The sequence below is a fragment of the Mus musculus genome, chromosome 14, assembly GCF_000001635.26.
Source record: "Mus musculus strain C57BL/6J chromosome 14, GRCm38.p6 C57BL/6J".
In the NCBI taxonomy this organism is placed as follows: Eukaryota; Metazoa; Chordata; class Mammalia; order Rodentia; family Muridae; genus Mus; species Mus musculus.
Window position 1 is genome coordinate 4109390 of NC_000080.6, and position 22941 is coordinate 4132330.

The 22941-nt window shown below is 43.7% G+C and overlaps 2 protein-coding genes across 7 annotated transcripts in view; one reads left to right on the forward strand and one right to left on the reverse strand.

The window, feature by feature from the left end:
* The window catches only part of Gm32966 (predicted gene, 32966), a 172925-nt gene that overhangs the window by 119099 nt on the left and 30885 nt on the right, over positions 1–22941 (reverse strand). The window lies entirely within an intron of this gene.
* Gm8108 (predicted gene 8108) lies at positions 963–22332 on the forward strand. 4 transcript variants are annotated; one of them, XM_030248128.1, is made up of 9 exons: positions 2625–2717; positions 5897–6047; positions 9634–9798; positions 12375–12472; positions 15778–15909; positions 16642–16804; positions 17755–17886; positions 18565–18747; positions 22257–22332. In XM_030248128.1, the coding sequence occupies exons 4-9, from the start codon at positions 12379–12381 to the stop codon at positions 22330–22332; spliced, it is 780 nt and encodes a 259-aa protein (XP_030103988.1). In that variant the 5' UTR covers positions 2625–2717; positions 5897–6047; positions 9634–9798; positions 12375–12378. The 4 variants fall into 4 exon arrangements, with proteins under 4 accessions (XP_030103992.1, XP_030103991.1, XP_030103989.1 ...); XM_030248132.1 differs by lacking the exons at positions 2625–2717; positions 9634–9798; positions 12375–12472; ... (3 more) ...; positions 18565–18747; positions 22257–22332 and adding exons at positions 963–1221; positions 15482–15521; XM_030248131.1 differs by lacking the exons at positions 2625–2717; positions 9634–9798; positions 12375–12472; ... (3 more) ...; positions 18565–18747; positions 22257–22332 and adding exons at positions 963–1221; positions 13049–13163.

The window sequence follows — 22941 nt, forward strand, 5'->3', positions numbered from 1 at the left end:
CATCCGTTGGCTTAGCTCTCTCCACAATCCTTAGTGACCTTTATAGGTGTAGCTCCAGTGGAATATTAGCCTTGGAAGTTAGTATGACGTGGGAGCATGCTGGATCAAGTACGTGTTTTGAATTTTCGGTTTCAAAACGTGTGAATGCATCTGTCTACCAGACTAAGAGCCAGGAGATGGTGCTGGCAGGAGTCTGAAGTCCATGTGAGAGGAAATGACCCATGCAAATGCAGTCACTCCTCTGTTTGCAACTAGATGGAAACTGTCTCCACTGCCAGTAAAGATGATTTCAGGAAAGATGATTGAAAAACTTGCTAGTTGCAATTATATTTTCTTTTTCCCAGAGAGCAGCAGGAGAGACAGTTGACATTTTAGCTGTCTCTGAACTGCCCCTGTCCCTAATTTGAGTTGAGAGCTCACAGGGAACCACAGACCTGCTCCTTAGCTGGTTTACTTTCCACAAAATCTTCAGCCATAGAAAATGAATAAAAGCAGGGCTCCCCAGACAGCCCAGACAGACATCCAAGCTGCCAGAATAGGTGCTTGGGAGGGGCTCAGGAGCGCAAAGCACAGCCTTGCTCTGTTGAAGCCAGGTACTGTCCTGGGCAATTGGCTCCAGGCTCAGCTCAGGAGGCGACCACCTGGAGCTACAGGCACCCGAGGCAAGGAATGCCTGAAGGAAAGGGGCCAGGTCCTGCTCACACCTCCTGAGCTACTTGCCCCTGACATCCCTGATGCTCCTGTTGAGCCTGGGTCCTTGGTGAAGCTTCCTCTTTTAGCTGCACCACTGCCAGGTGCCTGTGACCGCCCGGTGGCTGCTTTCCTTTCCGCGCCATATATGGCCTGGCAGGGGGGGTCACATGCATCCTGGGCCGCCGGCCTGGAGGGGTCGCTGGGGAAGGGGCGGACGGCGGGAGAAAAGGGGAGGGGGTCGAAGGCAGAGACAGGAGACAGGTGTGGTGGCGGATTCTGGGGCCATGGGAGGCGGCAAAGGCTTGAGGAGCCCAGCGCTCTCCACCGCGCCCTGGAGCTGCACTCATGCGCTTCAGAGCGGGTGGCGGAGGAAGGGACCGGCGCGGGGGGGGCGGGGGGCGAGCACGTCGGAAGCCAGAGAACTCCATGTCCCTGCGCTCCGTCGGTCACCAGGCGCAGGCCGGCACGATGGAGCCGCAGCATGTGCACCGTGTGCTTGGAGCCCAGAGCCCAGCCTGGGAGGAACCGGTGGGTACCGCGCCAGCGCCCACCCCTTCCGCTTGTCCTTGCTCCCCGCCTCCCTATCCCGGCCCAGGTTCCGTGCAGGAAGCGGTCCGGGATGAGGTCCCCAGCTGCTTCCCAGCCGGGACAGCGCTTCCTCCCGCGCCCTGGCTCCTCCTTGCTCGCCGCCTGAAGCGCCTTTGTCCTGTCGGCCTCTGGGTCCTGAGAGGACCATTTCCGTGCTTCATCCTTTTCTCAGCTTTGCACTTTATTCCCTAGAGTGGCATGGAGGCCAGGGAAGTGGAGGGGGCTGGGTTGCGCGGTCAGCGGATGGCATGGGGAGGGGACGGGGCTCACCTCTTGACCGCGCGCTGGCAGTCACCTGGACACCTGGACACGCAGGTTCCCGAGGACCGCCGCCTGGGAAGGCCCGCGGCTGCCAGAAGCCCAGAGCCACGCCTCTGACTCCGGTGGCCTTGGCTGCCCTGAACTGTTCCGAGGGTCAAGGACCTGGCCAGGGATCCAGCCCCAGATAACTTCGCTTTCGCCTGGATCTCACAGCACACGCCACGCACAGATTGAGTCACTTTAGGGGCTCAGAGTGTTGCGTGTGAGAAGATGAGAGTCGGGGTCTTTGGATTTATTCCTTAAAATCCATTAACTTATTTCTTGCACCTCAAACTGAACCTTCTGTTATCCATCCATCCCTTCAGGGATTCCTCGCAGGAATCCCCGCCCTGCGTAGACCCTTGTAATCTTGAGTGGGCAATGAATTTTGGCTCTGCATACCCTATCTATGTATTTCTTACTCATTTTTGATTGACATTGTGAACTGTCTCAAAAGCCTGGTCCAAAATTTCTGGCTTCATCCATGCTGAGGTGCTGTTCTGATGAGGTTTTCCCAGGGACTTCCTGAGTGTGCTCAGGTGCGCCCTCTGCCTGTTGAGAGCTTGTAGGTCAGGGGCCAGGCTTGCTTCTCCTTTTCCTACCCTTAGACTTCCAGCCATTTTGCCAGGGTACAATTCACTGCCTCCTGCTTCCTGACCTTTCACGAGTGTCCTTCGACTTTGATCCATCTGCCACTGCGTTTGTTTTTGTGAGTTTGCACGTTAGGTAGCCCATCTGCTCGTGTTCTATTGCGATCATTATTAGGAAGTAAGGTGTTCTTGGTTAAACATACAATTCAGTCTTGACATTTTAGATCATTGGGAATGAAATCCAGCGACCTGTTTTGAACTTTACTATATAAAATCCTATCAGCTTCCACCACGTACAGCGGGAAGCTCCAAGTTATGTGTGGTGCTTTTTGGGTGCTGAATGCTAGGACTTCACCGCAGTTAGGAAATTAGAGAACCTCCGGCTTTCTTCTCCAAAGTGCTAAGAAACAGAGTGCTTTCTTATTCTCCTAGAAAATCTTCAGTACTCGTCTCGCAACATGAACGTTTAAAGCTAAAACCTTCACAGAGATGTGAGATGGAGCAGGAGCAGTGGCTAAATGTTGAACTCTTCAAAACTTGGCGTATGTAAGTGGCTAAGGCATTTTATTAGTTCAGCACATATTCTTATCCAACACCTGTCGTGTTCTGAGATTGTTGGGCAAGCTGTTAACTCTCAGACAAGCGTTGTCCACAAGAACCTTACTTTATAGCTGAAGGTTGACATCTATCCAAGTATGTGTCATAAAAAGTTCTCACGAGGGATTTTATTCAGAACTTTGTGTAATGACTACAATATTTAAGGATTTTTCAAATGCTTTATATAACTACATAAGAAAGTTGTGTTACCTGAATGACTAAAAGAGGAGTGTATTCAAGAGAAAGCAAGAATGTAGTAGAGGAAACAGCTTTAAATGTTAAATTTTCTGGCATGGGGTGCAATGGGGTTGACGATTTAATCTAAATATGTTTTGAAGGAACACTGGGTCCATCTGAATCTGTGTTGTTTATGTTTGGGACAGAGCATCACACTGTAGGACAGGCTGCTGTGGGATTTACCCGGTAGGCCAGGCAGGCCTGAAACTGCATGCCCTGCTCTTGCTTCAGCAGAGTACAAGGCATCATCAAATTCCCCAAAATCAGAGTCTTTAACTTTGATTCAGGGATCTCAAGAATCTGAATGAAGTGAGTTCTGGTTTCCTTCAGAATGAATCGATATGACCGTCATGCGGCATGCTATACTTAGAACATTAATTGCTAGTCTATATATAATTTTAAGAAGCCACACTGTCTGTCTGTCTGTCTAACACACACACACACAGACACACACAGACACACCGACACACAGAGAGAGAGGGGGGAGCGAGAGCGAGAGAGTAAGAGAGAGAGACACAGAGAGAGAGAGATATCAGATCTAAGCAGTAGAATCACAGCTTTTTGAAGCCCCAACTCTGTGTGCTCAGAGACTCTCATTTTCAAGCTTTGTGTGTGTCCCCTCCCCCCATTGCTTCCTAGTAGGTGGCACAGAACAAGCAGCTGGTACATGCTCTGGCAACCACAACTAGAGACCCAGCTCCATGCCTTTCCCACCAAGATATATTTATACTCTGAGACAAAATAAATCCATACTCTCTTAAAACAAAATGAAAGAACAACAAAGAAAGCAAACCTGTTTTCACTGGGATTCCAGTTCTGAGTTGGTTTTTCAAAAAACTTTCTTAAAATTTAAATATAGGGAATTTAATATTTTACCATACAAACTTGACTAAATGGGATTACTGTGTTATCATGGCATGTGGCAACATGTATGCAAGAATTTGCTCTCTCTCTCTCTCTCTCTCTCTTCCCCTCTCTCCCATCTATGATGTATTTTTCAGTGAACACAGTTTGAGTTTCAAGAAGATTGGATCTTGTAACAAAGGGTATATTTTAATGTTTGAAGCTATATGTGATCACATTGACTAACAGCACACATGTGGTCCAGGCTTCATAAGAGAATGACAGTAAAAGAGCCATTAGCTAGAATCCAAGTACCTTCTGCCCTGCTTTCTATTAGAGGTAGGGACCAAAGAAAATGTTGGGACACAAGTTGAAGTAGGGGAGAGAAAGGAGGTGATGGGAATGCCTGGCCTGGTTCTGCCTGCCTTTAATTTCAGCACTTGGGAGTACTCAGAGACAAGTAGATATCTGTGAGTTCAAGGCCCTGCAGGCTCTTCCTGGGTGTGCTTCCAAGCATCAGTACTTGAGGCAGGTGTTCCTTCTGCATCCATATTCATCCTAATCTGAATTTTCAGGAGTATTTTATTTCACATTTAGATGAATAGGGGAATTTTGAGAAAGAAATGAAACATTCCTGGGGAAATTTTTGAAAATAAACAATCAGTTCCCCATGGGGGAATTAGTAATGAGTTTCCAACCAATCTAATGGAGGTCTTTGGAAGGAGGAGGTACTGAAAGGATTCCCTTCAGTGTTAGGAGTGGCTCCTGGAAAGTGCAGCATGAATTGTGAGGAGAGCTAGTTAGCATGGTTGCAGTGTCAGCTCCCCATGACATCAGCAGTTCCTTCCCTAGACATTCTTTTGTATCCTGGAGAGGCCTGGCATGGTTTGAGATGTCACCTGTGTTGTGGCAACACCAACTGCACTTGGACCACTTTATGCACTGCCTTTCCTAATCATCCATAGATATGTTGGCTAGAGGAAGGATGCTACTTAGGAGAAAGAATGGACACAAGTGAGAGGAAGAAAGATGACCCTTGACCCTCAGACCAAAGCATCAAGAAATAAATGGTCCTTGAAAATGTGCCACCATAAGTATTGGTTAGAAGATGGGAAAATTCCTGAAGGAGACCACAGTCTGTTTCTGGGTCTTCAGGAATTGGGACTCAGTAGTTAGTCTCTCTGGGAAGCTTCTGGCCTTCCCTGCTTGTCATGGATCCTGAATTTGTCAATGATTACAGGACATTAGTTTGTCCCAGATCAATGAAGTTTTAAGGCCAAAGCTGTTGTCCTGGGAGTTTCAGGCTTCTGCTCTTACAGAGGAAATGGGTTTGAACGGGACAAAAGTGAAAGCAGCAGCAGGCAGAGGACTGTGAGTGAGATGTCAGCACCTCAGGGCTGGGCATCACTGTCCTTTACCCCAGGGACTCCATTAGGTGAACTGTCTGTCCAGCTCTCCTAAGAAGGAAAGAAATTGGCTTCCCAGGGAAGACCTTTCATTTCTCAGATGTCACAGAAGAACGTCTCTGAACAGTGTTCCCTAAAAGTTGCCCACATAGGTAGCAGGTGTGGGTATCAGTTTGTTCTCTAGTCTAGCCACTGGACTGTCAAAATAGTGAGCCAGAGTAGAGACTGGTGCTTTCTTGCCAACTCTGGGCACACTGGGCTCTCACGCAGCTGACTTGGTGAGTCTGGGAACTCGTTGTGCTCTTGCACTGTTTTTCCATCCATAGTCTTGTTTCTAGAGTGACCTGACAGGAGATATGGGCATCTCCACACCATCTTGGTGCTTGTGGGCTATGATAATTTTCTGATGGTTTCTATACCACAAGCTTATGGACAGTACTGCCTAATTAAATCATACGCAGCTATGAATAAGCCTGAGGATCCTGTCCTTGGTCACATGATGCATGTGCAAAGTGAAGCGAAAGAGGAATGACTGGGTCACATGGATTCCTGTTTTGTAAGATGTCTGTATAGGACTCAGTGTTCTGTCAATGCTCTGTTCCTTGACAGTATGCATATTCACTTGTGTTCATCTACCCATAGGGGCTGCTGGTGTACCACCATCATCCCCAACACTCCTGTTCAGAAGATGGGTGAGGAAAGTGGAAAGTCTAATCAGTCAGCCGATGACCAGTGGGAAAAATGAGCTACAAGATCACCTGATCTTCATCAGTGAGAAAGCTTTGCACAAGAGGTATTTTTCATTCTGTCAAACATCATGGTCAATTTCTTGGGTCTATGGTATGGCCTACAATTTATTCTTATTAAATTTTATGGTACTGGGAGACTGTAACTCCAGGGTGTCACTGTGCCCAACCTTTTCTCGCTAAACATTCTCACAGGCTGAACTTGAAGTCAGAGCAGGAGTGAGCTGCGGGCATAGGGTATTCTATTTTTTTTATATGAAAATGAAAGCCTACAACTGAGGGATTGAAGAGGATGTGATGTCTCAGCATGTATTGATAGAGGCACTGACATGTGACCGTTTGAGTGAGATATTAGTTGCTGTGAGGTTTTGATTGATTGTTTGCTTGCTTGAGTTCGTTGTTTGTTTGTTTGCAAAGCTTTGTAATTGTCTGGCAGGTGTTGCTTGCTGAAGCTTGCTATATCACCAGGAAAGCTTGGTCCCATTTGGTCCATCCTGATACATGATGGAAGGTCTTGGGCTCATTAATACTCTTCTCAGATTTTGGGCCTTATAAACAGAATGTCCTCTGCATTTCCTCTGGATTCTATTTCAATTGTACTTTCTCATTCTCCCTGCAAATACACCCTGATTCTGTGTGCATGCATGTGTGTGTGTGTGTGTGACTCTCTCTATATTCTGGTCATAAGGGTATGTGCTAGGACCTGAGGAATTGCCTGCCTTACAGTCTGCTGACAATGCCAATGCTTAGGACTGGAAACCATACTTCAAGCAACAATGCACTTGCATTATGTGTTCATCTTGATGAAATATTTGAGTTCTGTGGTGAATTCACCATGACCTCCTCATTCTGGGTAATTCTCCCTGAAATGTGCATTATATAGTTTGGCCAAATTCATAGGACTAGGCCAAAGATCAAGAGTCCTTGTTCTGAAAGAAAAAAAAAAGGAGAAATGTCCTCATAGTTTCTGTATACCCACACCTGTGCCATAAACTACTGAGAGTTTAGAGACCTCGTCTGTCCCTCCAGGCCTATGCGGGAGCTCAAACAACCAGAACTCTAACCACCTGGACACCCAGCCTCTGGAGACCTTTGGACAAGATAGCAAGATTAATAAGCTTAGATGATCCTAGTACATAGGAGGTAGAAGGTAACATACTGTGAGCTTGGATAGTTCAGAATCCATCCTGGATTCAGGTGACACTTGAAGCCTGTGTTCTTGGGACTCTTTGCTCTTGGGGCCAGGCCCAACCACAGATCAAATCCTTACTAAGAAAAATTGAAAGTGGAGACTAAGCAGGTAATGTTGGACCTGCAGAGCTTACAGAATGTGTACACTGAGGCCTCAGAGACATTTGAATTCCTGGCAAAGAGAAAGGCTGCTATAGGTAACTGTCTGTCTTGCTTGGGAGCACATGAGCTGTAGAATTGCCATCTCTGCTTTTGATCCTGCACACAGGAGCCTTTAGATTTTTCTGTTGTAAACCTGTGGGTTGAAACACTTTTTGGGGTAAAAAAAAAGGTCAAAGGACCCTTTCACAGAGGTTGTGTATCAGACAATCCTTTATCTCAGACACTTCTATTATGGCTTATAACAGTACAAAAATTATAGTACCCAAGTAGCAATGAAAATAATCTTAAGTTTGGGAGGTCACTGCATTAAAGCATCCACAGCATTTGGTAAGTTGAGAAACCCTGGTCTTGACAGAAGAACTATTTGTATCATGTGAGGTCTTCTTGACCCCCGGGGCTGAGTCAGGATCTGTAGAGAGCTAGTTACCAGCAGACCCATATATAGCAAGTATTCCCCTTGTTTCTTCTTTCCAATTCATAGTGCCTTTGCCCATTCCTTCATGATGTTTCTCCATTAGGCTGGACAGATAGGGACAACTGTAGTCCACTTCTTCTTTTTAGGAAACATGGATCCCTCTTAGTGTTGGGACTTTTGGAAGTAGCATGAGTGTTTCTGGAATTTGCTGTTCTCTAATTTTTGCTTTCTGAGTGCAGCTCACCTAGATGTCCTGAGTTCTTATCTAGGTCTTCCTGAGAACCAGGGTCTGGTGGGGTTGATGGTGTTTCTTATAAGTTAATAGGAAAAGGATAGCAGGGGCTTTGTATGCATTGGGTGTTTGCAGAAACCTGCAGAGCCACCTTCTGATGGAACTGAATCAGCTGAAGAAGAAGGTAGACATGCTGAGGAGGCACAGGAATAAGAAAGTGCTGGAAGATGAGGCACTGGTGCTGCAGTACTTGTGGGACTTAAAGGGGCTCCATAAGGACCAATAGGAAGAGGCCAGTGACTTCCAGAGTCAGGAACAACAGGTAGAGACAGGCAGCTTTGTCAGGCTAATGGTTAGCTCCATCTGCCCTTGTAACTTCTAGACGAGCTCATCCACCTACCTGTGCTTTCATCCATCATCTTACTCATCCACACAGCAATCTAAGTACATACCTCATGACAGCCAATTGTTCAGGTCTATGTCCAAGCACAAATATTTCTGGGGAATGAGCTTCTTGTGAGAAAGTGGATTATCAGCAAGCAAATCCTCCTCTGCTTAATACTTCAGCCCAAAGATGAGTACAGTTCAATAATACACCACACGCCTACAGGGTTCAGTGCACAGAGCTTTAAGTGAGTGAAGTCAGGGCTTGTGGCTTATTTGCTTGGCATCAGTCATATAATTCACATGTGAGAAGCAGCTTGCAAGGGTGGGGGGAATCCCTTTGCAAATGCCAAATGAGCAGTTCTTGATGTCATCTTTTTTGGGGTGACATGTGGCATTTCTCATCTTTGCTGTCTACATTTCAAGACAATCTTTTTAATCTGCCCAGGACAGACTCACACTGACTGAACTCTGACTAGCAGAGTGTTAGCCATGTGTTTTGTCAATGAGGCTGGAGTATTCTCCTTTTCTGTAGATTGCATTCTCCTGTTGACTGGATGACTATGGATGTGGGTAGGGATTCTGACAAGCTAGGGACATGGTGTCAGAGATTTAAGATTGCAAGAGGAAATTTTATGCAACCACTTCAGCATAGTCTGGCCAAGCAAAGCATGCTCACCATAGCAATTGTATCTTCCACCTTTTGTTTAGCATAGTGTAAGATACCGCTCAAATTGCTGGTATGCTATAACTAAACGAATGTGTTCTTGCAGCACGAGGTGCTTTTTTTTTTTGGTATTTTGCTCTCATTTACATACTCTGTGTGTGGTGGATAGGCTGCGGATATGTGTGTTTTTGTGTGTGTGTATATTTTCTTTTTTGTATAGTATAGGCATGTGGTATTTTTTTTCATGCACTTTTTCATGCATTTTCTTCATTTTCTAGAAGATCTCATTGGGTTTCATTTTCAGCCTCTGTCTTGAAATACTGTTTGCTCTTTCGCCCAGAAGCTGGCTGCTTTGCTTGCCTGGCTGATCATCAACCACTGGTATCCTTTGTAAACACTTGCATTTTTATTCCAGTGTGTGCATGCTTTTTGATACCCCTCCACTAAGAACACATACTCTAATTATCAGGAACAGGATAGTCTGGAGCAAAGGCTATAGTACTGCTGAGCAGAAGGACCTGGTCATGCAGAAGAAGAACAAGCAATAAAAAAAAAATCTGGTCTTGCTTGGTTGTCTCTCAGATGAAGTAGGAACAAAGCCTGGGAGGATCCTGTGGAGTGACTTTTGTGGGCTTCTTTCTGCTCATGGACAACCTGATGGTCACAGCCAGAAAGAGAACACATCAGAGTTTACATGGATCTAGTCTTCAGGACCTTCTGTCCAGGAAACAATATGTTTGATACTCAGTGAGTGTCTTCCTCCATTCCAAACTCTCTGATATGTTATGAGCTTGCTGTTTTTGAACACACAGAGATCCTCCTGTTTATAACTTTTAAGTGATGGGATTTAAAGGAGTGCATAACCATGGTTGGAAGAAACTACACTTTTATTGAGAAATACTGCCTGTAGACCTGAGATTGCCACCCTTGAACCCGGGTCTCTGCAGTTTCTGCCTATTTCTAGTGAATAGTGTTCTCTGGATAGAGAAGATTTAGGAGGTAGCTGGATGAACCCAGGCAGAGCCTCTGCTGCAGGGATGCCTAGAGCACTTCAGAGGAGTGTTCTGTAACAGAGTCCCATAAGAGCCAGCATACAGCATCCAGAGCTAGTCCTAAGTCTAACACATCATAATGAAAGTCATTTTTAAACAAACAGGATCACTTTCCCTCCCAGGTCCTTCCCTCCCTCCCTAACATGGTAGGGGGCAGTTGGTGTGGGGAGAGGGAAACCTGATCTGGTATTGGTAGAGGGAAAATGACTGAAGTCCTGATGTCTGGCAGAAAGAATATAAACAGGCAGCCTCAGGAAACTGGACCCCCAGAATGCACCAGAGGCAGTGTCTTTTGCTTTGCAATTTTGTGAGGTCCCATTTGTCGATTCTCGATCTTACAGCACAAGCCATTGCTGTTCTATTCAGGAACTTTTTCCTTGTGCCCATATCTTTGAGGCTTTTCCCCACTTTCTCCTCTATAAGTTTCAGTGTCTCTGGTTTTATGTGGAGTACTTTGATCCACTTAGACTTGAGTCTTGTTTAAGGAGATAAGAATGGATCAATTTGCATTCTTCTACATAACTGCCAGTTGTGGCAGCACCATTTGGTGAAAATGCTGTCTTTTTCCCACTGGATGGTTTTAGCTCCCTTGTCAAAGATCAAGTGACCATAGGTGTATGGATTCATTACTGGGTCTTCAATTCTTTTCCATTGATCTACCTGTCTGTCGCTGTACTAGTACCATGCAGTTTTTAGCACAAGTGCTCTGTACTACAGCTTGAGTTCAGGCATGGTGATTCCCCCAGAGGTTCTTTTATTGTTGGGAATAGTTTTTGCTATCTTAGGTTTTTTTTTATTATTCCAGATGAATTTGCAAATTGCATTTTCTAACTCAGTGAAGAATTGAGTTGGAAGTTTGAATCTGTAGATTGCTTTCATCAGGATAGCCATTTTGACTATATCAATCCTGCCAACCCACGAGCATGGGGGATCTTTCCATCTTCTGTGTTCTTCAATTTCTTTCTTCACAGACTTGAAGTTCTTATCATACAGATCTTTCACTTCCTTAGTTAGAGTCACGCCAAGGTATTTTATATTGTTTATGACTCTTGTGAATGGTGTTGTTTCCCTAATTTCTTTCTCAGCCCGTTTATCCTGTGTGTAGAGAAAGGGCATTCATTTGTTTGAGTTAATTTTATATCCAGCTACTGCACTGAAGCTGTTTATCAGGATTAGGAGTTCTCTGGTGGAATTATTAGGGTCACTTATACATACTATCATATCATCTGCAAATAGTGATAGTTTGACTTCTTCCTTTCCAATTTGTATCCCCTCGATCTTCCTTTGTTGTCGAATTGCTCTGGCTAGGACTTCAAGTACTATATTGAATAGGTAGGGAGAAAGTGGGCATCCTTGTCTAGTTCCTGATTTTAGTGAGATTGCTTCCAGCTTCTCTCCATTTAGTTTGATGGTGGTTTTCTGTAGATTGCTTTTGTCATGTTTAGGTATGGGCCTTGAATTCCTGATCTTTCCAAGACATTTATCATGAATGGGTATTGGATTTTGTCAAATGCTTTCTCAGCATCTAATGAGATAATCATGCGTTTTTTTTCTTTGATTTGGTTTATATTGTGAATTACGCTGATGGATTTGCGTATATTAAACCATCCCTGCATCCCTGGGATCCAGCCTACTTGGTCATGATGGATGATTGTCTTGATGTGTTCTTGGATTCGGTTTGTGAGGATTTTATTAAGTATTTTTGCATCCATGGTCATAAGAGAAATTGGTCTGAAGTTCTCTTTCTTTCTTGGATCTTTGTGTGGTTTAGGTATCAGAGTAATTGTGGCTTCATAGAAAGAATTGGGTAGAGTGCCTTCTGTTTCTATTTTGTGGAATAGTTTGAGGAGAGTTGGAATCAGGTCTTCTTCGAAGGTCTGCTAGAACTTTGCACTAAACCCGTCAGGTCCTGGACTTTTTGGGGCTGGGAGACTATTGATGACTGCTTCTATTTCTTTAGGGAAATGAGAGTGTTTACATCGTTAATCTGATTCTGATTTAACTTTGGTATCTGGTATCTGTCTAGGAAGTTGTTTATTTCATACAGGTTTTCAGTTTTCCTGAGTATAGCCTTTTGTAGTAGGATCTGATGATGTTTTGGATTTCCTCAGGTTCTGTTGTTATGTTATAAAGAACTCAAGTAGATAACCTTCATAAGAGCTAAGAACACAATCTAAAAATGAGGTAGAGAACTAAACACAACATTCACAACAACTCATCTTGAATGGCTGAGAAGCACTGAAGAAGTGTGCAACGTCCTTTTTTTTTCAGGTAAATGAATATCAAAATGACCCTGAGGTGGTGTCCAGCGTTATACTTTCCAGTGAAGAATGCTAAGATCAAAAAAACTCATGTGAAAGCATATGTTGGTGAGAATTTGAAGAAAGAGGAACATTCTTCCATTTCTGGTGGGACTGCAAAGTGCTATGGCAACTCTGGAAATCAAAATGGAGTTCCTCAGAAATTTTCAGATAGATCTACCTGAGAGCCAAGGACCAACCTTACTGGTGCATGGCCTGCTACTTTCAGTTTTCACTTGATGGCTTGTTACTCAGATTTTCTTATTGGGCTATGACTTTGCTCTTGTCTTTCTGATTCTCAAGCAGTTCTCTGTTCTTACACATTGTTTTGAGGTACCTCTAGCCACTGGGATTTATTTATACCTTCAAATCCCTCTAAATTGGGGGACTTCTAATACTTGGAGAAGCTGAGTGACAAAAGCAAAGTATGTTGAGCCCTTTGGTGTCTAGTGCACACGAATCTATGGGAGTTTAGATATAATAATCCTCTAGAACATTCTTTAGGAAAGCAGCAGTATGCTCTCAGGTCCCTGTGTGACCTCAGTTACCTTTGCCAGCTTTGTGGGCTTCTCTACTGCTGGTCTGAGAACAATTGGAAACTCCTGGAATAGATGTCTCATATCTCATTTCCTTTGTCTTTGTTAGTATACTGATGGGATTCGGTTTGATGGAAATATAATCTCAAGAATAATTAATAAAACCAGTGCTTCTTACGGACCATCAGGATGAAGTACCAAGTTCAAGGACAGTTCTGCAAGAACTGCTCAAAGACAGCCAAGTGGAACAAGAAGAAAGCCAAGCAGAAGTCATTCATTCCCAGCACCCTCAGCACCTTTCTCCAGGACAGGGTCACTCAGCTTTGGTAGAAGAAGGGATGACCTGAGATAGCTGCCACATATTCCCTCAGAAAAGAAGCAGCCAGCAATATTGGGGAAAGAATATAGGTGTCAGGGGGCAGAAAGCAGAGTGTAAAGTGAATAAATAAAAAGATATCAATAAAAAATATTTAATTATTTAAAAAAATTGGACAGAATGTATTGTTCTAGTAACTCTAGTGTGTATACACAGGCAATAACTTTAACACCCAGAGAGAATAGATGTTGTAAAGTAGGGTGCCTTTGGTATTGACATAAACTAGGAACATAGCAAAGATAAATAAAAAAGAAAGATGTTTGTCCCATAGATCCATTATTCTCCTCAAGTCGAAGTGTTTGTGCTCACTTTTACCAGAACTCTGGAAACCTCTGTTAATCCAGGTTTCAGGACTCATCCAAAGTACAGTCCTGAACTGGCTGTGGCCAAGGGTTCCTGTGTTGTTGGCTGACCTCTGCCTCAGGCTTCAGAGGCACTGGAGGGGCAGTTTTGGCCTTCAGGTGGCAGCCATTCCAGGTCCCCTACCATACCAGATAGCGAGTCTTCCACAGATGCCTGACATCTCAAAAATAGAAGCTTGGGTATTTCAAAGATTGGAATGGCACTCTACAGTCATGATGAGTTGATTACGTGAGACCATACAAGTTAACTAATGTCTGTATGACTGTTTTCTTTATTTGAAAGTGAGTAATGAGATCATCTCAGGAGTGGTTGCTAAGAATAAAATCACTGATTAACATAAATGATAGGACTGTACAGAGCATGGGCTTAATATTCTGGGTCCAGTGCAAATAGCTGGGAGAGTTCAAAACAAAACCAATAAAAGCAACAGGAATACAAACAACAACAATTGTTTAAAACCCTTTTGAGTGCTGAGATTACTGGCATGTACCAACTGTGGCTAACTTTTTTTGTTTTTATAATTAACAACCAAACATACAAACAAACAAACATCCCTATTCCAATTCCAGCAGTTTGCATCAGAGAGAGCTGTGTGACACTGCATGCTGCTTCCTTTCCTCAGATAGCTCAGGTCGTCAGTCCTATACCAGGTCAGCTGGACCTAAGACAGTGTAGTTGAACTACTTGCTGTCACGACATGATTCTACAACAATCCTTTTCTTGGTAAAATTGAGCCTCTATAGAGTAAGCCCCATGTTGTTGGAACCAGGACCCTTTAGGCCAGCAAACACACAAGCCACCCTTAGTGAAAGAGAAAAGGAAAAATCACATTGGAAAAAAATATGCGCCCTAATTGTAAGAAAAAGCCCTCATCTTTGAAGCCATCACCTATCTCCCCCTGATTTTTGAGCTCTGCATATTGATATTGTGTGGCTCAAGAAGGTAGTGAAATTCAGATGTTTTCTGAAAGAAGATATACATGATTTTTCACTCTTAAATCTGTGAGGTTAGGGGGCACAGGTTCAGCAAAGCCAGCATAAGAACACAAAAGCCAGAGATGATAATGCCAAAGGGACAGCATCCTGACCTTATAGACACATTAAAATTGAGGTTTCATCTCAATTCAGGTCATTGCACTCCCAGCCCTACCTTCTGAGTATTATATTTGCTGTGAGTACAGTATGACGTTACAACCTGCAACACCCTCATTTCTCAACTTAGCAATTCTGGAAGACAGATATTGGAGAAGTAATTGCTATGAGGCTACAATGCAGTAATGTACAGTCCAGGATGACCACTACTCTCTGTTGCCCACTTAAATTGTCTGGTTGTATTTGAGAATGGGAGCATGTGCAGGATAATGTTTTGAAGAAGGGACAGCAAGTTAACCATTTATATTTGCCCTGTAGATGATTCCATATGTTCAAAAGAGTAGGGAGTTTTCTTTGTAAAAGATAGGGTTGTAAACCAGAGATTTTGTGAAACTCATGTATATATATATATATATATATATATATATATATATATATATATATATATATATATGAAAAAATGCCCTCTGTCAAGGAATACACCGTTAGAAAATATTGTCCATGTTTTGTACAATTAAACCTATAGGAGAAAGATATTTGCCTCTGTGAGACAGGAAAACCCTGGGAAATTGGAGTGTATGTCACATGAATTGACACAGCTGGTATATTTGCTGTTGTGAAACATCTACTACATCCACAGTCCCTAGAGTTTTGGGTGCCAACAAAATCTCTTAAGCATGTCAGAGTCCTAACCAACGTTCCCCCTCAAAAGCACATGACATCTAATGAAGCAGTAGAATTCTCCAGCTTTGGAAGGAGAGGTTGCCAAAGGGGATCCCACGGGTCCATGAGAGGCTCCAGGAGAGGCACCCCAGAAAAGGACCAAGCTGGGCAGAACTAGTTAACAGGTAGGTCATGGCAGTTGCTAGTGACATCATCAGTAATGCCTTCCTTGGAGAATCTCTTGTATCTAGGATAGAACTAGAATCTTCTGTGTTGTCACCTGTGTTGTGGTGACAGCAACTGCCTGTGGTTCATCCCTTCTGTTTGCTCTGGGTTCACCAGCAGGAATGTTTTCCTGGCTGCTCAGGCTATTTCAGAAAGAGAATGGCGATGAAGGAGAGACCAGACCAACAGAGAAGGAAGAGGGAATCCTTTCTCATGAAAAAGGAAGAAGGAAATGGTTATGGAGAAGGCACAGTGAGTCCTGGGCAGAGTTGGGGAACTTCCTGGTAGAGGTAGGCTTGAGCTGGGCCTTCCAGGAGTAGGTCTTACAAGATGAAGCCTTGGACTTTGTCAATGTCAGACAAAGAGTCAAGAATTTCTGATGATGAGTTTGACAGAGCCAGGAATTGACAAACCTGCAGCTACTTTTCTGGGATCTATTTAATTTCATTTTGAGTAGCAAAAAATGTCAGGAGTGGGCACTATGAGAATAACAGTGTGTCCTTTCATGGAAGGGAGTTGAAGCACTTCATCTTCCAGATTACTGTAGGTAACTTGAGTCTCTGATGAAAAGAACAGAGAAGGATGCTCCCCTGGTCATGTCATGTGGTGAGGACTCAGACACTTTGGATTTGAAGACACACGATTAATTAGTGCTTGATAGTGCTAAGCACTATGAACTTCAGGATTTCCCTGCGTCCCATCTGATATGACCTGACAATGTTCCCCATATCTTTATGTCTGAGGCAGCTTATACATTTCAAGGCAACCGGGCCTGTAACAGGGAGTGTGGCATATGTCTGACAATGGTGGTTAGGAAGAGGAACATAGCTTAGCAAACCAGCTGGAAGATAGCTTTTCTGCTCTTTTAGGAATTCACTGTCTTTATCTTTTCTCTCCCTCCATCTTCTTCTTGGGACTCAGAATGGTCTCCCCTGCCCCTGGGCCATCAAGTATGCAAATTCTTTTGTGTTTACCTATCTGCAGGGTCTGCTAGAAATACTTCAACCCAAAATTCCAAAATGACTAAGAAGAGATCAAAAAGAAATGAACTAGAAGAACTGAAATTGGATATGAGGAAGATCAGCAATGACATGGAGGAAATGTGTGGAATCCTGAACCTTTACATGTATGAGGATTTGAACTACAGGTAGGAATTATGCCCAGTACCCTGTTGACTGTATTGTGCCATCTGTTACCCCAATTTCCTTCCATGAATGGAGTGCGTCATCTCCCATCATTCAATTAAGTAGCCCTGACAGGTGTTTAATTGTTGGATAAACAAGGTGCTGTGTGTTTATTATCATCTTCATTTGTACTTGACCTTGGGGTTTTTGCATTCTGATTGTTGCTGTGAACAGCTAGAATGTCCTGCTCACACTTACTGTCTCTCAGTGTGTGAATGCAATGCCTGCAGGCTTCAAGGCTTTACTCTGATATTGTTCATTATATTCTGAGAGATGGCACCTGTCTGGATTTATTTGGCATTCTAATTGTGTTTGTGTGTGTGAACATAGTTGCGTGTGTTTTGTTCAGGACTGGGGCTCTGGGACCTTTGATGGGGTCTGAGGATTTGTGTGATGCACAGTTTGCAGGTCCTGTTAGTGTTGAGTCCATAGAGGTCCAAAGTGATCACCAGGGAAGTTTGCTCCTGGTGTTTCCTTGTTGTCACACAGGAATCTCCTGGAGGAGATGTGATAAAGCCTTTCTCCTGTAAATACTAGTTGTGTCCTCTGGGAATTCACATAACAACAGGAACCAAGGAATGAGAATCCCTGCCTTAAAAATAAGAGGAAAGTCATTACAGATATCTACTGGACCCTTGCCTGTGGCACAGTGTAGTGTAAAATTGTCATAGAAGTACTCTATTCCTACATGCTTGCCTGGGAAGCCCTTGAAGGTCAGCTAGCTCCATTTGGTCTCCTGGCTCTGCTGTCCTCTGCCCAGGATAGTAAGTTTAATTAGCACCTAGGGGACCCAGTTTGAATGAGCCAGGATGTGGCATGCAGTTGGCTTGGGTAGTACATGATATAGCCTGTTTGCACATGATTATTGATTCCTTAATTCAGCATATTATTTGCTTCTTGGGCCATGCCACAGGATGAACACTGAATTCAACATCATTAAATCACAACATGAGAAGACAATGTTGGATATGAATAAAATGATCCAGTCCATAATTGGTTCCATACAGTACTCCAAGGAACTGATAGAAGATAACTATTCCTACAGGTGAGTCAGTGACACAAATGAGACCCCCAGAACTAGGCAGGGAATGCTTCTGTCCTTTTAGGACTTTGAACAAAAGCAAGGGTTCTGGTTCTATGCTATCTGTTTTTTATTTAGGAACCCTGCCCTGAGGCAAGGGTCTTGGATTTGTACCTCTTGGACACAGGTGTCCTAAGTGTGAAGAGTGTCCAAGACCCTCCAATCTTTATTCTTCCAAATTCAAGATCCTCTACATAGAAAACTTTTCCACCACGCTGGGAATATCCAGGAACCCTGAACCTCTGGGTTTCTGACCACAGATTAAAAGATCTAGGATTCCCAACAAAAATGTAAAGATTGCACACCTCTTTGGTCGTCTCACCTCTCTCAGAGGGGCTAAGCCCTCTCCCTGCTGAAGGTTTTATGGTACCACAGACCTATAATCAACCATGAGGAACATTTCCTCTTCTGTCATGTATATATGGTGTACTCTTGGTGTCAGGGTTTTTAGAAGTTTGTTGAGTCCTGTGGAATATGGCTGGTATCTTGATATGACCTGCCTCTGTTTGGTGCTCCTATGTAACTGTGGACTCTTCTGGGGGCTGTCTGGGAATCAGGGCCCTTGCAGGGATCATAGGACTTGTAGGAGTGGCAAGCCAATGGAATCTGGCTGGGAATCACCAATTTTTCTTTGTGGATCAGCATTAAGGAGGACCACCTCCTCCGTGAGTGCACTCAACTCCACGAAAACGTAAGGATATTACTGAATGAGAACAGAAGGCTGCTGGTGGAGCAGGCTGGCCACAAGTGTCCTGTGGGGAAGAAAAGAGGTTCTCTGAGGAGGCCAGCAAGAACATCTGTGTCCCAAGTGCCAAGGAACACCAGGTAGGATGATGTGTATCAGAGGCAGATTGCCCTCATGTCTAAACATAAACATAGACAATCAAATGTAATAGTCCACCAACTTCTCCAGGCACTCACCTATGTTTCCTCCAAGTGTTTGTTTATGTTATCATCTACAGGGCTCTCTGTGGAGGTAGCCTGGTTCAAGAAACTGCATATTTGGAATGCAAATGTTCCTGCTCTGCTATAATCACTAAGGGAGATAGGTTGATTAGACATCACAACACTATATGCCTTAAGTTTGAAGGGTGCTGTGTTGGAGCCCTTCTTGAGAATAGCAAGAGCTTTGAGGGAAGAAGTAAAGGCCTGTAGCTCATTTGCTTTACAGGGAACTTGTGAGATTCTAGGTAGGAAATAGTTTGCAGGGATGACAGCCTAGTTTAATTGACAAATAAGTGGATTTCATTACTGTCTTTTGGCGGCTTTTCTATTCCCCCCTTTTCTGCTCTATCTCAAAATGGTCTCTTCAGGCTTCATATATCTTGGTTCACACTGAGAGAGCCTGAGTAGCAGCTTGTCAGTTCAATTTTCTTTGAGTGCTGTTGGAGTGGTCATTCCTGGGCCTTAGAGTCTGGAGTTGGCTGGATGACCAGAGATGATAGAAAGGCTTCACACAGGCTCAGGTTTGGTGTGTGATTTCTGAGGCTTCATGAAAAAATTTCTTAATATATGCCCCCAAATTGGACCATTGTTAGATGTTTCTCTCCCCCCCTCCCCCCAGACAGGGATTCTCTGTGCAGCACTGGCTGTCCTGGAACTCACTCTGTATACCCGGCTGGCCTCAAACTCAGAAATCTGCCTGCCTCTGCCTCCCAAGTGCTGGGATTAAAGGAGTGTGCCACTATGACCCTGCTTCTCTCGTGCTTTTTCTTCCTCTAAAATAATCGCAGAGTCCTTGGGTCTCCCTTGAAACATTACCTCTGCATAGTCTGAATTATCTTGGTCCTGAACCATAACAGATACCTCATTGTTTTCTGCTCAGTTATGATTTTATGTGAATAAGTCTGCGTGTGCTTGTGTGTGTGTCTGTGACTGTGTGTCTGTGTGTTTCTTTTTGTGTATGCATGGTTTTTCCGACCTGTGTCTCAATCAGCCTCAGTGGGGGCTGAGAGAAATGAGGACCTTCAGACAGTTCTGGTAGTATAAAACTGGTTATGTCTGTTAGAAGCCATGTTCAGAAAGTGGAAAAGAAGTCCACTTTGACCCAGTGCTTCCAGAACAAGGAGGAGTTATCCACAGAGTCTAGGGTGCTCAGGGTTATAGTGGTCCTCAGAGCATCACTGAAGGAGAAGCTATCCTGATGTCCATCTGCTGAAGGATGAAAAGGCCCTGTGTGGTGCAGCCCTTCCATGAACTCAGTGTGAGATAATCCATGCAAGCTTTTGTCCTTCAACTAGTCAGCCTTATCCTACTCAAAATAGCCCTGACACAGTCACATTCTGGGGAGAAAACGTTTCTTTTGGATCCTGGTTGTAGACAGTTCCTATTACTTTGGGCTCATGCCTTTGGACACCAAGTCAGTTAGGTGATGGAAAAGGGAGATCCTATTGGAAGAAATTGTTTACTTTAGGACAAGTCTGAAACAGGGAACAAGAACAAGAGCCTGGTCCACCACCAACATGTGAGCCTAGGCTGGGAAACAAACCTATTCTACACAGCCTTGGGAACTTGCTGAGCCAGATTGGATAATAGGACAAGAACCCTGATTCCCAGACCGGTTTATGAGTGGAAAGCATATCACTGACTGCGCTGCCTATATGCTATGCCCACTAAGTACCTTTCCCATTCAAGATTTGTTTTTTTATTCCTGCAAAGTATCCTGGGAGATTTTTATATTTGTATTAACCACGAAACTAAAAAGGTCACTGCAAAACAATATGCTTGTATTGCATAAACACAAATATTATGTGTGTTTGAGAGTGTGCCCTGCAATAGTCATAGATGTACAGGGGTGTTGTTCTGTTTCTTCATGACCATCACTTTTAAGGTTCATTGCCCAGCCTTGGGAATATTTTTATTTAGCACACTCTTGCAGATTCTAGGAACCATGAATTACCCATGGGTATTGTGTTGTATGGTGTCTCTGGTTATTTGCAGATAGAAGATTGACAAGAGGAACCCTGTGAGGTTCCTGACTGGAGAAATAATCATAGCCTTCACTTCAGTTCAGGGCATGCTCCCACCCCATAAGGAATCCACATGGTTTCTAGGTAGCACACATCTCTCTTGAACTCACATTCAAACATTGCTACAATGTTATTACTCAATATAATGTACCCGCACAACTGGGGAAATGTGGTGTTTTTTAGAACTCCAGTATAATGTGTAGTTGACAGTTCAGTTTCTAGCAGTTTTTTTTTCCATTTTTTATTAGATATTTAGCTCATTTACATTTCCAATGCTATACCAAAAGTCCCCCATATCCACCCACCCCCACTCCCCTGCCCACCTACTCCCCCTTTTTGGCCCTGGTGTTCCCCTGTACTGGGGTATATAAAGTTTGCAAGTCCAATGGGCCTCTCTTTCCAGTGATGGCCAACTAGGCCATCTTTTGATATATATGCAGCTAGAGTCAAGAGCTCCGGGGTACTGGTTAGTTCATAATGTTGTTCCACCTATAGGGCTGCAGATCCCTTTAGCTCCTTGGCTACTTTCTCTAGCTCCTCCATTGGGAGCCCTATGATCCATCCATTAGCTGACTGTGAGCATCCACTTCTGTGTTTGCTAGGCCCCGGCATAGTCTCACAAGAGACAGCTACATCTGGGTCCTTTCAATAAAATCTTGCTAGTGTATGCAATGGTGTCAGCGTTTGGATGCTGATTATGGGGTGGATCCCTGGATATGGCAGTCTCTACATGGTCCATCCTTTCATCTCAGCTCCAAACTTTGTCTCTGTAACTCCTTCCATGGGTGTTTTGTTCCCAAATCTAAGGAGGGGCATAGTGTTCACACTTCAGTATTCATTCTTCTTCAGTTTCATGTGTTTAGGACACATGCTCCACTATGTTCATAGCAGCCTTATTTATAATAGCCAGAAGCTGGAAAGAACCTAGATGCCCCTCAACAGAGGAATGGATACAGAAAATGTGGCACATCTACACAATGGAGTACTACTCAGCTATTAAAATGAATAAATTTATGAAATTCCTAGCCAAATGGATGGACCTGGAGGGCATCATCCTGAGTGAGGTAACACATTCACAAAGAAACTCACACAATATGTACTCACTGATAAGTGGATATTAGCCCCAAACCTAGGATATCCAAGATATAAAATATAATTTGCTAAACACATGAAATTCTAGCAGTTTTTAATAGGTGAGAAAGAATTCCAAGCTCAGGTGCTCTATGGCACTTGGGATGCACGTTATGATCTTAGCTGATAGGACATGTTGGTTTGTCCAGCTGAATAGAGCTGTTCTGGGAGAGACAGCTCAATTTACAAATGCTTAACTGGCCTTTGTTTCTTTCTTCCCTAAGTGTGATATAGTCCAGCAGAAAGCAGAACATGGCACAGACCACGACATGATCTCCCTCAAAGAGAAGTGCTGGAGGAAGAGCACTGAATGTGCACAGGAAATACACCACTGTTGCCTCTCATCCCTAATAACCATGGCTGTAATGGGCTGTATGCTCCTCTTTTATTTTGTTTCTTTGGTATGAACAGGCCTTAATTTCATCTAGCCTCTGGCCCAGGAAGAGTTTAAAGGGACATTTAAAGGGACTCAGAGAAATGCTGAGACACATCAAGAGCTGCTGGGCATCCAGGAAGAATCTGAGTGCAAATTTATCTTTTCCTGATGGGTCATCATCAATAATTACATGGAGATCAGTCAACAAAATTGTAAAACCTTGGATCCAAGTCTACAACATGTGTTCTGCTTTGACTTGGGAGGCCATATCCTTCAGACCCACACTCCAAAAGGAGAATGTTGCTTAAATTTCTCCTGCAAAGTTTGTTACCTCCAGGAACTACTTTTCTACTAAGTTGCCAAGGACACCCACAGGCTGTAAGCCTGTGCTACAAAATGAGCAGACTAAGAATTTTGCTTTGCACAATTTTTGTGGTTTGATTTTGGTTTGAGTTTTGATTAGTTTAGTTATTTGTTTTTTCTTGTTTTCATTCAAAGTTTTGTTATTTATTGGTTATTTATTGTTCTTTTAATTAATTTGAT